The 15,575-nt window shown below is 47.1% G+C and overlaps 1 protein-coding gene across 1 annotated transcript in view; it reads left to right on the top strand.

Moving 5' to 3' along the window:
• The window catches only part of LOC135536273 (voltage-dependent T-type calcium channel subunit alpha-1I-like), a 197,887-nt gene that overhangs the window by 134,952 nt on the left and 47,360 nt on the right, over positions 1–15,575 (top strand). Inside the window, exons 15-21 of the mRNA XM_064962633.1 lie at positions 301–385; positions 2,673–2,842; positions 8,285–8,355; positions 8,585–9,071; positions 9,318–9,418; positions 11,627–11,750; positions 13,770–13,838. Of these exons, the coding sequence (XP_064818705.1) occupies positions 301–385; positions 2,673–2,842; positions 8,285–8,355; positions 8,585–9,071; positions 9,318–9,418; positions 11,627–11,750; positions 13,770–13,838 (1,107 nt within the window). The remainder of the gene's footprint in view (positions 1–300; positions 386–2,672; positions 2,843–8,284; positions 8,356–8,584; positions 9,072–9,317; positions 9,419–11,626; positions 11,751–13,769; positions 13,839–15,575) is intronic.

Raw genomic sequence — 15,575 nt, forward strand, 5'->3', positions numbered from 1 at the left:
TCCCTCCCTCCCTCCCTCCCTCCCTCCCTCCCTCCCTCCCTCCCCTCTCTCCTCTCCCCCTCCCTCCCTCCCCCTCCCTCCCCCCTCCCTCCCTCCCTCTCTCCTCTTCTCTCTCTCTCCCTCTCTCCTCTCCCTCCCTCCCTCCCTCCCTCCCTCCCTCCTCCCTCCCTCCCTCCCTCCCTCCCTCCCTCCCCCCCCCCTCCCTCCCTCTCCCTCCCTCTCTCCCTCCCTCCCTCCCTCCCTCCCCCTCCCTCCCTCCCTCTCTCCTCTTCTCTCTCTCTCCCTCTCTCTCTCCACCAGGGAGATGCTAATCGCTCCTATTCAGAGGATGACAGTTCTAACTTTGATGAGAGTGAGAAGCTTAATGATTCTCTCAAACTGTCTGGTGAGTCTTCATATACTGCATTCACAATGTAATGCTGTGGTTTGGATGCTAACATTCACAATATAATGCTGTGGTTTGGATGGTAACATTCACAATATAATGCTGTGGTTTGGATGGTAACATTCACAATATAATGCTGTGGTTTGGATGGTAACATTCACAATGTAATGCTGTGGTTTGGATGGTAACATTCACAATGTAATGCTGTGGTTTGGATGGTAACATTCACAATGTAATGCTGTGGTTTGGATGCTAACATTCACAATATAATGCTGTGGTTTGGATGGTAACATTCACAATGTAATGCTGTGGTTTGGATGCTAACATTCACAATATAATGCTGTGGTTTGGATGGTAACATTCACAATATAATGCTGTGGTTTGGATGCTAACATTCACAACATAATGCTGTGGTTTGGATGCTAACATTCACAATATAATGCTGTGGTTTGGATGCTAACATTCACAATGTAATGCTGTGGTTTGGATGCTAACATTCACAATATAATGCTGTGGTTTGGATGGTAACATTCACAATATAATGCTGTGGTTTGGATGCTAACATTCACAATATAATGCTGTGGTTTGGATGCTAACATTCACAATGTAATGCTGTGGTTTGGATGGTAACATCCAGAATACAACACCTGTATAATGGTTTCTTGGACAAGCAGAGGACAAAGCAGAGCATTCTTTATGCTCATGTTTCAAGGATGTTATACACAACACATTAAAAGGGGTGGGGGTAGAGCCTCCTGGAAACCATTGTATATGGACTAGGTATTCAGTCACAGACAAAGGAATAAGGTGGTTCCCAAGACAACTATTGAATTCTGGATGGGATTCATACCAAAGTATAGTCATGCAGTGAGGAGTTATAGTGCACAGAGTGCTGAAGTAGACAGGGACACACATGGAGACAGGAAGGGGTGTTTTGGGTTCATTCTGGGTAGCACTCAGTGTTCTCTACAACACACACACACACACACACACACACACACACACACACACACACACACACACACACACACACACACACACACACACACACACACACACACACACACACACACACACATCAACTCTTCCGCACAGTCTCCCACTTCCATTACAGATGTCCTCACCTTATTTGAACCAAGGCAGCTTCAAGCTCTCCTCAGACTGAGTGAAAGAGAAAGAGAAAAGAGAGTAAGACCACGTGTTCTAACTGACAAAAAGAACCCGTCTGTTATCTGTAAATCATAACTCTGATCCCGGTTTAGCCAACCAGCTTACAGAGTCCCCTGAGCTCAGCCAGAAACACTATTAGATCTAAGATCTAAGACCAGGAGAACATGTTCTGTAAAGCCTGACCTCCATAGAGTCCCACAGTATGAGTCATAATACCCAAAAAACCTAGCGGTCAAACAAGGAAATGGTTCCAATAGTTTTTCCACCATTCATTTTCCCCATAGGGGATTTTAGAAACACTTAAAATAAGGGCCGTGTTTCATGTAGTCTTACCTTGATTTAATGTTTTGATAACCATGTAAATCCATGTGACTTTTATCAATATATTCGCCTGTATTTACCCCGCAAAAATGAAATGTGAATTAGCTGCTAACGTGGCTATCATAAAGAAGTACAAATGCAGTGATGATCTGGACGAGACTGCCGAATCGAGGCAAAGGTAAATTTAGTCATTAATAAATTGGCTGAAGTTTTTTTTAAATGTACCCGTTAGCAAAGGTGCCAGCTATAGATGAAGTGCAGAAGCATGCAGGGATTTGTAGTCTTATCGTCTTACTTTGATGCTAATTAGCATTTACAAATCTGAGAGTAAATAGAGACTAATATATTGATACAAGTTGCCTTGTCCGAGAGAGATTTACGTGTTTATCAAAACGTCATGCCAGGGTAAGTCTACACGAAACACAGCCGAAACACAGCCCTTATTTTAAGTGTTTCTGAAATCCTCTGTGGGGAAAATGATTGGAACCATTTCCCTGCGGGACCCCTAGGTTTTATAGGTATTGTGACACCTCCAATGTGGAGCTCTATGTGAGGTGTCAGACCTTGTATTCCTGTTGTGGATAACTCTGTTCTGTGTCTCCTTGGGGTGTTACGTTATGGATGAAGACTGGAGAGTAGGTATCATGTGTGTTAATATTTGAATACTTCAAACAAGTGGAGCTAGCTGGGGGTATATATGAGGATTTAGGAAACACTACAAGGGCTGTTTTAGAGACCGAATGCAATTATTTATATAAAGCTCTGTCCTTCTTCTTCTTCATCTTTGCCCTTTTAGATCCTAAGATCTGTACTTTGACCCCTAACGGGCACCTGGAGTTGACCCCGGTGATGACTCCCAGGGGGTCGTACCCCACTGACAGGCTGACCTATGCCCTGGGGTCACGGAAGAGCAGCGTTATGAGTCTGGGCAAGGCCAACCTGGAGCAGAGGAGATCATTCTCTCTGGTGAGATGTAACACACACACACACACACACACACACACACACACACACACACACACACACACACACACACTCAACCATTAACCCAGAATTTCTCTGTATAAATACCCTTAAAAGAAGACTTTCCCTAATAGCAACACTTAGCATATCGTAAATATAACAGCATTCTTTAAATGTCCGCAGTCTATGATTTCCTAGACCCCAGACTATGTACAAGTTGCATTACACAAATTACACACTACACGCCACATAATGGCAGTTATCAAGGGTCTGCTTAGCCACTAGTCAGCCGCAGACTATTCCGGATGGAGTCTTCAATTTGATAAACATTCCCGACGACGGGGGACATTCTGATCACAACTTTCCCAGTTCAGGAACTCCCTCGACTCCACGCATCTGTCTGTCATGCAGAAGCCTGCCTTTGGTTGATTGAGCCTGGCTCAGTTCCCGGGATTCCAGTCGCCATGGCAACCACCATTAATTAAACGAGAGAGAGAGAATGAGAGCGACAGAGAGAGAGCTAGAGAGAGAGAAAGAGAAGAGAGTGAGAGAGGAAGATAGAGAGAGAGAGAGAGAGAGAGAGAGAGAGAGAGAGAGAGAATGAGAGCGACAGAGAGAGAGAAAGAGAAGAGATTGAGAGAGGAAGATAGAGAGAGAGAGAGAGAGAGAGAGAGAGAGAGGGGAAGATGGAGAGAGGAAGATAGAGAGAGAGGAAGACAGAGAGAGAGAGAGACAGAGAGAGAGGAAGAGAAGAGAGTGAGAGAGGAAGATAGAGAGAGAGAGTGAGAGAGGAAGATAGAGAGAGAGAGTGAGAGAGAGAGAGAGAGAAAGATAAGAGAGGATTATGTATAGTTTAGTGACATACTTGTCTTCATTGTCACATGTTAATAACAATGTAAGACATTGTTGCTGAAGGCCTCCACAATCATTGTATACTCCACTGCCTGGGGGTAAAAGTTAACATGAATGTTTCTGTCCCCTACCAGTAACATGAGAGAGTTCCAAGTTAATTGTTTGATCAATGATGCCATTTTTTTTATTTACTCAATTTACCTGAAGAATCTAAAAACACATTTTTGTCTTTCTTCCACTTTGGTTTTTCCCTGATATGTTGATGTATACAAAAAAGAAAGGGGGGTGGGACGAAATAAGCGTTGCTGTGGCAACGGTGGTATAAATTCCTCCGGTATATAGCTGTGAAAAAGACTGTGATTGTCGTCACAGGGACGATTCCAGAAGTAAACCATGTAATTATCCTGACAGAGTGGCGATCACCTCCCAGGGCACCACACACACTGTTTAGAACGGCCAGTTAACTCACTTGGTGAAGTTTCACTGGTGAGGCTTCATTTGTTTAGAACGGTCAGTTAACTCACTTGGTGAAGTTTCACTGGTGAGGCTTCATTTGTTTAGAACGGTTAGTTAACTCACTTGGTGAAGTTTCACTGGTGAGGCTTCATTTGTTTAGAACGGCCAGTTAACTCACTTGGTGAAGTTTCACTGGTGAGGCTTCATTTGTTTAGAACGGTTAGTTAACTCACTTGGTGAAGTTTCACTGGTGAGGCTTCATTTGAACTGTCTAGAAAGTCTTTATATAAATATATACATATATACACAGTTGGGAGAACAAGTATTTGATACACTGCCGATTTTGCAGGTTTCCCTACTTACAAAGCATGTAGAGGTCTGTAATTTTTATCACAGCTACACTTCAACTGTGAGAGATGGAATCTAAAACAACAATCCAGAAAATCACATTGTATGATATTTTAACTAATACATTTGAATTTTATTGCATGACATAAGTATTTGATACATCAGAATAACTTAATATTTGGTACAGAAACCTTTGTTTGCAATTACAGAGATCATACTTTTCCTGTAGTTCTTGAACAGGTTTGCACACTGCAGCAGGGATTTTGGCCCACTCCTCCATACAGACCTTCTGCAGGTCCTTCAGGTTTCGGGGCTGTCCCTGGGCAATATGGACTTTCAGCTCCCTCCAAAGATTTTCTCAAGTCTGGAGATTGGCTAGGCCACTCCAGGACCTTGAGATGCTTCTTACGGAGCCACTTCTTAGTTGCCCTGGCTGTGTGTTTCGGGTCGTTGTCATGCTGGAAGACCCAGCCACGACCCATCTTCAATGCTCTTACTGAGGGAAGGAGGTTGTTGGCAAAGATCTCACGATACATGGCCCCATCCATCCTCCCCTCAATACGGTGCAGTCGTCCTGTCCCCTTTGCAGAAAAGCATCCCCAAAGAATGATGTTTCCACCTCCATGCTTCACGGTTGGGATGGTGTTCTTGGGGTTGTACTCATCCTTCTTCTTCCTCCAAACACAGTGAGTGGAGTTTAGACCAAAAAGCTCTATTTTTGTCTCATCAGACCACATGACCTTCTCCAATTCCTCCTCTCGATCATCCAGATGGTCATTGGCAAACTTCAGACGGGCCTGGACATGCGCTGGCTTGAGCAGGGGGACCTTGCGTGCGCTACAGGATTTTAATCCATGATGGCGTAGTGTGTTACTAATAGTTTTCTTTCAGACTGTGGTCCCAGCTCTCTTCAGGTCATTGACAAGGTCCTGCCGTGTAGTTCTGGGCTGATCCCTCACCTTCCTCATGATCATTGATGCCCCACGAGGTGAGATCTTGCATGGAGCCCCAGACCGAGGGTGATTGACCGTCATCTTGAACTTCTTTCATTTTCTAATAATTGCACCAACAGTTGTTGCCTTCTCACCAAGCTGCTTGCCTATTGTCCTGTAGCCCATCCCAGCCTTGAGCAGGTCTACAATTTTATCCCTGATGTCCTTATACAGCTCTCTGGTCTTGGCCATTGTGGAGAGGTTGGAGTCTGTTTGATTGAGTGTGTGGGCAGGTGTCTTTTATACAGGTAACGAGTTCAAACAGGTGCATTTAATACAGGTAATGAGTGGAGAACAGGCTGGCTTCATAAAGAAAAACTAACAGGTCTGTGAGAGACGGAATTCTTCCTGGTTGGTAGGTGATCAAATACTTATGTCATGCAATAAAATGCAAATTAATTACTTAAAAATCATACAATGTGATTTTCTGGATTTTTGTTTTAGATTCCGTCTCTCACAGTTAAAGTGTACCTATGATAAAAATGACAGACCTCTACATGCTTTGTAAGTAGGAAAACCTGCAAAATCGGCAGTGTATCAAATACTTGTTCTCCCTACGGTATACACTGAGTGTACAAAACATTATGAACACCTGCACTTTCCACGACAGACTGACCAGGTGAATCCAGTTCCACTTCTTTCAGCAGAAAAAGACCAGAAACTGCGGTTGCAGTGGACTAAGGAACGAAAACACTGGACCCAGAAACTGCGGTTGCAGTGGGCTAAGGAACGAAAACACTGGACCCAGAAACTGAGGTTGCAGTGGACTAAGGAACGAAAACACTGGACCCAGAAACTGAGGTTGCAGTGGGCTAAGGAACGAAAGCACTGGACCCAGAAACTGAGGTTGCAGTGGGCTAAGGAACGAAAACACTGGACCCAGAAACTGAGGTTGCAGTGGACTAAGGAACGAAAACACTGGACCCAGAAACTGAGGTTGCAGTGGACTAAGGAACGAAAACACTGGACCCAGAAACTGAGGTTGCAGTGGGCTAAGGCACAAAAACACTGGACCCAGAAACTGAGGTTGCAGTGGGCTAAGGAACGAAAACACTGGACCCAGAAACTGAGGTTGCAGTGGGCTAAGGAACGAAAACACTGGAGACTGGAGAATTGGAAAAACATTGCCTAGTCTGATGAATCCTGCTTCTTGCTGTTTCACGCTGATAGGAGGACTAGGGTTTGGAGAGAACCATACATGCATCCATCATGCCACATGTCAACATTACAGGCTGGTGGTGATGTGATGGTGTGTTTTCATGGCACACATTGGGCCCCTTGATAAAAGTGGAGCTATGTTTGAATGCCACAGGATATCTGAACATCTTTGCCAATCAGGCGCATCCCTTAATGGCAGCAGTGTCTCCATCTGTGAACGGATAGTTTTCAGCCGGGTAATGCCCTGCCACGAGGCTAGGATTGTCCAGGAATGGTTCCACGACAGTGAATTCAGCTTAGTGCAGTGGCCTGCCCAGTCACCAGATCTCAATCCAATTGAGCATCTGTGGGATGAGATGGAGCCAGCTATTCAGGGTAGAGATCCACTACCAGCCAACTTGACACAACTGTGGGAAGCATTTCGAGTCAGCATGGCAGCTTGTAGAGTCCACGCCCCAACGTATTGAGACTGAGGCCCAACGGGGTCCTTCATGTTGTCTTTATGGTGTATATATGGTATATGCATCATGTCTTTACCAGCGTATACATTTCAAATACCAGTTAACCTCTTGAAACTCCCCATCCCGGATCCGGGATTGTGACTAAGCCTCAGGCTCATTAGCATAACGCAACGTTAACGATTTCTGAAAATCGCAAATAAAATTAAAATAATGCGTTTGCTCTCAAGCTTAGCCTTTTCTTAACAACACTGTCATCTCAGATTTTCAAAATATGCTTTTGAACCATAGAAATTGACTAATTTGTGTAAGAGTATGCAAAGCTAGCATAGCATTTTGTGTAGCATGTAGCACGCAACATTTTCACAAAAGCCAGATAACCAAATAAATAAAATCATTTACCTTTGAAGAGCTTCTGATGTTTTCAATGAGGAGACTCCCAGCCACATACCAAATGCGCAGTGTTTCCTGAAAGCGTCTGTGTGTAGGAGAAATCGTTCCGTTTTCTACATTGCGCCTGGCTACCGAAACAAACCGAAAATGCAGTCACCTACAACGTGAAACTTTTTCCGGATTAACTACATAATATCGACCGAAACATGGCAAACGTTGTTTGGAATCAATCCTCAAGGTGTTTTTTCACATATCTCTTCATTGACATGCAGTTCTTGGAAGCTTGCTTCTCTCTCTCTGCCCCATGGAAAAATACTGGCAGGTGACTTTTGCGCACCAATTTCGGCGCAGGACACTGGGCGGACACGTGGTAAATGTGGTCTCTTATGGTCAATCTTCCAACGATCTGCCTACAAATACGTCACAATGCTGCAGACACCTTGGGGAAACGACAGAAAGGGCAGACTCATTCCTCTTGCGTTCACAGCCATATAAGGAGATCATGAAAGACAGAGCCTCAAAAATCCTTGTCATTTCCTGGATGCCAAGTCATCTTGGTTTTGCCTGAAGCTCACGTTAAAGGGCACACACAGAGAAGATATTTGTATTTCTGGACACGTCAGAGTGTTTTCTTTCGAACAGTAGCAATTATATGCATAGTCGAGCATCTTTTTGTGACAAAATATCTTGTTTAAAACGGGAACGTTTTTCTTCCAAAAATGAAATAGCGCCACCATAAGTGTAAGAGGTTAATTTTCTCATGTTGTCTTTTGTTGTCTTGGTTACAGCACCACGGCCGCAGTTCCCTGCACCACCATTGGGGTCGCCCTCCACCTCCTCAGAGAGCATGGAACCGCAGGTAGATAGTTAGATCAATGGAATACTTGATTACTTCGTTAATCATGAATCGATCATTAATTAATCAGTCATATCCTATTAGTCCTTGTTGAATGATTAAAGTAACCTTATTGATCCATAATTAACTGTGTAATACACTATTTATCTCAGGAACGTACCAATCCTTTATGAATCCGTTCTAACTACTGTATGAACTCTTCATGTACCCACCACATTCTGCCTGCCCTCAGGTCCAGCTGGAACAGCCTGGGTTGTCCCTCCCGGGGGGGAGGGGGGATGGGAGCAGGTGTGGTGGGAGGAAGCCTCCGTGTCCGAAGCCCCCACTCCCACATCCACTCCCTTTACCACTCAGCCGAACACGAGTTCCTCCTCTCCCCCGCTCTCCGCCTCCCCCCTCACCACGCTCCCCCTCTCCCCCTCCTCTCCCGACGCAATGCCATCCGGCACCGGGACCGCCGCGCTCTCTCCCTGGAGCTGCCAAACATGCTCCAGGTCCCCGGGGGACCTCCGTCTCACCCCAACCCCAGGATGAGGAGTGTTTCTGGGGGAGGGAGCAGCGGCAGTGGGGCTATGGTGGTGGAGCACCATGATTGTAATGGAAAGGCTCCTAGTCCTATTGGTGTTATGGGTCCCCAGACTGCCCAACTCCTAACGGAGGTCTTCCCTCAGCTGAACCTCGCCAAGGACAGATCGGACCTGGATGAGGAGATAGACTATGTGAGTTTTACTGCAAGACTGGCTACAACTGAGTAGTCCATGTTTACCCAGAGGGTTTTTACACAATGGAAAAATGTCCTTGACTGAAATGACTGCCAAGTCATTGTATCAAACATTACCACCAGAGGTGACATGAATGTCCTCCCATTTTGATAATACATTTCCTCTCTCTGTCTTCCTCTCTCTCTTTCTCACACACTCTCTCTCTCTCCTCCCCCTCCCCCTCCCCCTCTCTTCCTCCTCCAGAGTCTCTGTTTCCGTATCCAGAAGATGATGGAGGTGTACAGGCCTGACTGGTGTGAGAAAAGAGAGGACTGGTCTGTCTACCTCTTCTCACCACAGAACAAGTATGTTACTCAGACAACACACATAAAGACCTGTCTGTCTCTTGTTACCCAGACAACACACACATAAAGACCTGTCTGTCTCTTGTTACCCAGACAACACACACATAAAGACCTGTCTGTCTCTTGTTACTCAGACAACACACATAAAGACCTGTCTGTCTCTTGTTACCCAGACAACACACACATAAAGACCAGTCTGTCTCTTGTTACCCAGACAACACACATAAAGACCTGTCTGTCTCTTGTTACCCAGACAACACACATAAAGACCTGTCTGTCTCTTGTTACCCAGACAACACAGACATAAAGACCTGTCTGTCTCTTGTTACCCAGATACACACACATAAAGACCTGTCTGTCTCTTGTTACCCAGACAACACACACATAAAGACCTGTCTGTCTCTTGTTACCCAGACAACACACATAAAGACCTGTCTGTCTCTTGTTACCCAGACAACACACACATAAAGACCTGTCTGTCTCTTCAACGCTCTTAGTTGTTGTGGAAGTTGACCCACTATGCTGTTTACTTTCTGCATCTACATCATATCGCTGAGTCTGCCTTTAAAGCTCTTATTTTGGTACAATCCCCACCACTATAGCGCTGCTACCTGACCCGAGCCCGACGGGCCCTGACATTATTCACAAGCCATTTGCTCGGGCTCTGCTGTGCAGTACAGTCATATCTGACTAAGATCATAACATGGTGACAGAAGTGCTTCAACGTCGTCAAATATAAGACAGGAGAGATTATTTCACAGAAAAGAATAATGTTCCTTGAGTTTTGACGGAGTTTAGAGTGAAGAAGTCAGCTAACTGTTCTGTCATGTCTCGTCATTGAGCAGAGCAGCCCAAGCAGAGCCGTTGCTATGGATACTCCCAGACTCAGAGCTGCCATGATCAGAGTGCATGCAGAGTGAGGTGCGAGCAGGGAGCGAGTTACAGACAGAGAGGAGCAGCTAATGGAAGTTACGTCTGATTTAGGGCAGGGCCTTACATTTGGCAGAAGAAATAGGGCCTGTGTAGAGTAGGCTCTGAATGTCGCAGGCATAGGTAGAGCTCGGGCTTCAAGTCCAGGCCTGTGCAGGGCTCTACCCACCACTAACCATCTCCTACAAAGTGCTTTGACTTCATAGCTGTATTATAATAGGTAGGTTTACTAGATTTCCAGAAAATCTATCTAACATAGAAGCTTATTAATTTTCCTGAGATTTCACAGCACTTTTAGTCCCAGGCTGTATGTTGTTCTCCCTATTGGCAATCACCAGACTCCATTACATGCTGAGTACACTGGTGTTACTGTCACACACACACACACACACGCACAGGCACACACACACACACACACACACACACACACACACACACGCACACACGCACACACGCACACACGCACACACACAGGAACATCAGGGGCCTAAGGCTTGACTGATTGCACCTGCCACTGCTAAAACACTCCAGGCTCTCATAAAGTGGCTTTCACAGGGAACTGTGTGTGTGTGTGTGTGTGTGTGTGTGTGTGTGTGTGTGTGTGTGTGTGTGTGTGTGTGTGTGTGTGTGTGTGTGTGTGTGTGTGTGTGTGTTACTATGCCAGCTCATCCACTGGTCAGGATCAATACAGGGTTGCCAGGTGTGAATCAATATATAGGGGACAGGGTTGCCAAGTCTGAATCAATAGAGAGGCGACAGGGTTGCCAGGTCTGAATCAATATATAGGGGACAGGGTTGTCAGGTCTGAATCAATAGAGAGGGGACTGGGTTGCCAGGTCTGAATCAATAGAGAGGGGACAGGGTTGCCAGGTATCGATCCGTCCTCTTTGTCTAGATTGCAGGTTTTGCTGTGGTTCACTGTTTTCTGTTCATCAGTGTGATGATTAGATGAAGAGTGCTGTGGGCTCAGAGGGATACACACACATACAGTACAGTACATAGACAAACACACATTCTCAGTAAATCCCCATTATAAACATTTCCAATAAAGCTTTCAGTCGGTGGCAGGTGTTATCATCACAAACATCTAGGCACAGTAACATGTTCTAATCTAACTTTTTTATGTCCCACCTTGCCCCCTCCCTTTCTCTCTCTCTCTCTCCCCCTCTCCATCCATCCCTCCCTTTCTTTCTCTCCCTCCCTCCCTCCCTCCCTCCCTCCCTCCCTCCCTCCCTCCCTCCCTCCCCCTCCCTCCCTCCCTCCCTCCCTCCCTCTCAGGTTCAGACTGCTATGTCAGTCCATTATAGCCCACAAGCTCTTTGACTACGTGGTTTTATCCTTCATCTTTCTCAACTGTATCACTGTAGCTCTGGAGAGACCCAAGATACTGCAGAGCAGCTTGGTAAGACTGGGGTACACACACACACACACACACACACACGCATGCATGTAAATAAGCACTTATACGCACATACATGCACGCTGACACACACACACACACACACACAGACACACACACACACAGACACACACAGACACACACACACACACACACACATCATTATTCTGTGTGTATTACATGTCATTGGACAACCAGACAGTAGGCCTACAGCTTCCATGTTAAATTCATAAGGATGGATTTGGGAGCTATTTTAGCCTTGAGAAATTAGAGGTTGGAGACTTTTTCTAAAGTGTCTCGAAGTTTTTTGATAGAAGATAACTTTGTGCTGGTCTGTTCCTGCTCTAATCCCCCCCCCCTACATCTCCCTCTCCCTCCCTCTTCCCCCCCCCCTACATCTCCCTCTCCCTCCCTCTTCCCCCTCCCTCCCTACATCTCCCTTTCCCTCCCTCTTCCCCCTCCCTCCCTACATCTCCCTCCCCCTTCCCCTCCCTCCCTACATCTCCCTCCCCCTTCCCCCTCCCCCCTCCATCTCTCTCTCCCCCTTCCCCTCCCTCCCTACATCTCCCTCCCCCTTCCCCCTCCCTCCCTACATCTCCCTCCCCCTTCCCCTCCCTCCCTACATCTCTCTCTCCCCCTTCCCCCTCGTTCCCTACATCTCTCTCTCCCTCCCCCTTCCCCCTCCCTCCCTCCCTACATCTCTCTCTCCCTCCCCCTTCCCCTCCCTCCCTACATCTCCCTCTCCCTCCCCTTTCCGCCTCCCTCCCTACATCTCTCTCTCCCTCCCCTCTCCCCCTCCCTCCCTACATCTCCCTCCCTCTTCCCCCTCCCTCCCTACATCTCCCTCTCCCTCCCCTTTCCCCCCCTCCCTCCCTACATCTCCCTCCCCCTTCCCCCTCCCTCCCTACATCTCCCTCCCTCTTCCCTCTTCCCCATCCCTCCCTCCCTACATCTCCCTCTCCCTCCCCTTTTCCCCTCCCTCCCTACATCTCTCTCTCCCTCCCCCTTCCCCCTTCCCCTCCCGACATCTCCCTCCCCCTTCCCCCTCCCTCCCTACATCTCTCTCTCCCTCCCCCTTCCCGCTCCCTCCCTACATCTCCCTCTCTCTCCCCTTTCCCCCTCCCTCCCTACATCTCTCTCTCTCTCCCTCCCCCTTCCCTCCCTACATCTCTCCCCCCTCCCCCTTCCCCCTCCCTCCCTACATCTCTCTCTCTCTCTCCCCCTTCCCCGTTCCCTCCCTACATCTCCCTCCCCCTTCCCCCTCCCTCCCCACATCTCTTTCTCCCTCCCCCTCCCTCCCCACATCTCTCTCCCCTCCCCCTCCCCCTTCCCCTCCCTCCCTACATCTCCCTCTCCCTCCCCCTTTCCCCCTCCCTCCCTACATCTCTCTCTCCCTCCCCTTCCCCCTCCCTCCCCACATCTCTCTCCCTCCCCTTCCCCCTCCCACCCTACATCTCTCTCTCTCCCCCCCCTTCCCCTCCCTCCCTACATCTCCCTCTCTCTCCCCCTTCCCCCTCCCTCCCTACATCTCCCTCCCCCCTTCCCCCTCCCTCCCTACATCTCCCTCTCCCTCCCCCTTTCCCCCTCCCTCCCCACATCTCTCTCTCCCTCCCCCTCCCTCCCTACATCTCCCTCTCCCTCCCCCTTACCCCTCCCTCCCAACATCTCCCTCTCCCTCCCTACATCTCTCTCTCCCTCCTCCTTCCCCCTCCCTCCTTACATCTCCCTCTCCCTCCCCCTTACCCTCCCTCCCCACATCTCTCTCTCCCTCCCCCTTCCCCCTCCCTCCCTACATCTCCCTCTCCCTCCCCCTTACCCCTCCCTCCCAACATCTCCCTCTCCCTCCCTACATCTCTCTCTCCCTCCTCCTTCCCCCTCCCTCCTTACATCTCCCTCTCCCTCCCCCTTACCCTCCCTCCCCACATCTCTCCCTCCCCCTTACCCTCCCTCCCCACATCTCTCTCTCCCTCCCCCTTCCCCCTCCCTCCCCACATCTTTCTCTCCCTCCCTTCCTCCATCCAGGAAAGACTTTTCCTCACCGTCTCCAACTATGTCTTCACAGCCATATTTGTGGCTGAGATGACCGTCAAGGTAACGTACCAATTTCTCCTCTCTTCTCATCCTCTCTTCTCCTCTCCTTTCTTAGGACTGTAATAGAAAGAGACCTACCGACATGCATCTTCTTCTCTCCTTTCTCCCTCTTTCTATTCCTCAGTCCATTTCACTTAATCAGTTCCCCATCATTAACGTTGGAGAGATAATTAGATAGAATTAAAAGATAATGTCTATCTCTCCAGCTATAGCCTCTAGCCAGTCCTGGGGATGTCCCACTCTACCTCACTCCTCTCGTCCATGTCTTGTACAAACCCCTTCATATCCTCTCTCTCCGTATGGAGACTGTCATCTTGTCAACCTAACATCTGTCTCAGGAACACTAATTAAACAACGGTATTCATTAGACAAAGTTTCCCCTCGTAAATGCTCTCCATCATTTGCCTTGCCTTGTATCTTGTCACACACTTTCACACACTCATACACACGCACAGACGCACATATACACACACATGCACACACCCTAGCGTGAAGTCACTGTCACCATCTATACTAGCATCCTTTTATACGGTCTAGACACAGTACTGTATATCTCCAGGTCTGTTATCATGTCTAGACATAGTGCTGTATATCTCCAGGTCTGTTATCATGTCTAGACATAGTGCTGTATATCTCCAGGTCTGTTATGTCTCGACATAGTGCTGTATATCTCCAGGTCTGTTATCATGTCTAGACATAGTGCTGTATATCTCCAGGTCTGTTATCATGTCTCGACATAGTGCTGTATATCTCCAGGTCTGTTATCATGTCTAGACATAGTGCTGTATATCTCCAGGTCTGTTATCAAGTCTAGACATAGTGCTGTATATCTCCAGGTCTGTTATCATGTCTCGACACAGTGCTGTATATCTCCAGGTCTGTTATGTCTCGACATAGTGCTGTATATCTCCAGGTCTGTTATCAAGTCTAGACATAGTGCTGTATATCTCCAGGTCTGTTATCATGTCTAGACATAGTGCTGTATATCTCCAGGTCTGTTATCATGTCTAGACATAGTGCTGTATATCTCCAGGTCTGTTATGTCTCGACATAGTGCTGTATATCTCCAGGTCTGTTATGTCTCGACATAGTGCTGTATATCTCCAGGTCTGTTATCAAGTCTAGACATAGTGCTGTATATCTCCAGGTCTGTTATCATGTCTAGACATAGTGCTGTATATCTCCAGGTCTGTTATCATGTCTAGACATAGTGCTGTATATCTCCAGGTCTGTTATCATGTCTAGACATAGTGCTGTATATCTCCAGGTCTGTTATCATGTCTAGACATAGTGCTGCTCCAGGTCTGTTATCATGTCTAGACATAGTGCTGTATATCTCCAGGTCTGTTATCATGTCTAGACATAGTGCTGTATATCTCCAGGTCTGTTATCATGTCTAGACATAGTGCTGTATATCTCCAGGTCTGTTATCATGTCTAGACATAGTGCTGTATATCTCCAGGTCTGTTATCATGTCTAGACATAGTGCTGTATATCTCCAGGTCTGTTATCATGTCTAGACATAGTGCTGTATATCTCCAGGTCTGTTATCATGTCTAGACAGACATAGTGCTGTATATCTCCAGGTCTGTTATCATGTCTAGACATAGTGCTGTATATCTCCAGGTCTGTTATCATCTAGTCTAGATCATGTCATAGTGCTGTATATCTCCAGGTCTGTTATCATGTCTAGACATAGTGCTGTATATCTCCAGGTCTGTTATCATGTCTAGACAT

Source organism: Oncorhynchus masou, unplaced genomic scaffold (genome assembly GCF_036934945.1).
Source record: "Oncorhynchus masou masou isolate Uvic2021 unplaced genomic scaffold, UVic_Omas_1.1 unplaced_scaffold_587, whole genome shotgun sequence".
Classification (NCBI taxonomy): Eukaryota; Metazoa; Chordata; class Actinopteri; order Salmoniformes; family Salmonidae; genus Oncorhynchus; species Oncorhynchus masou.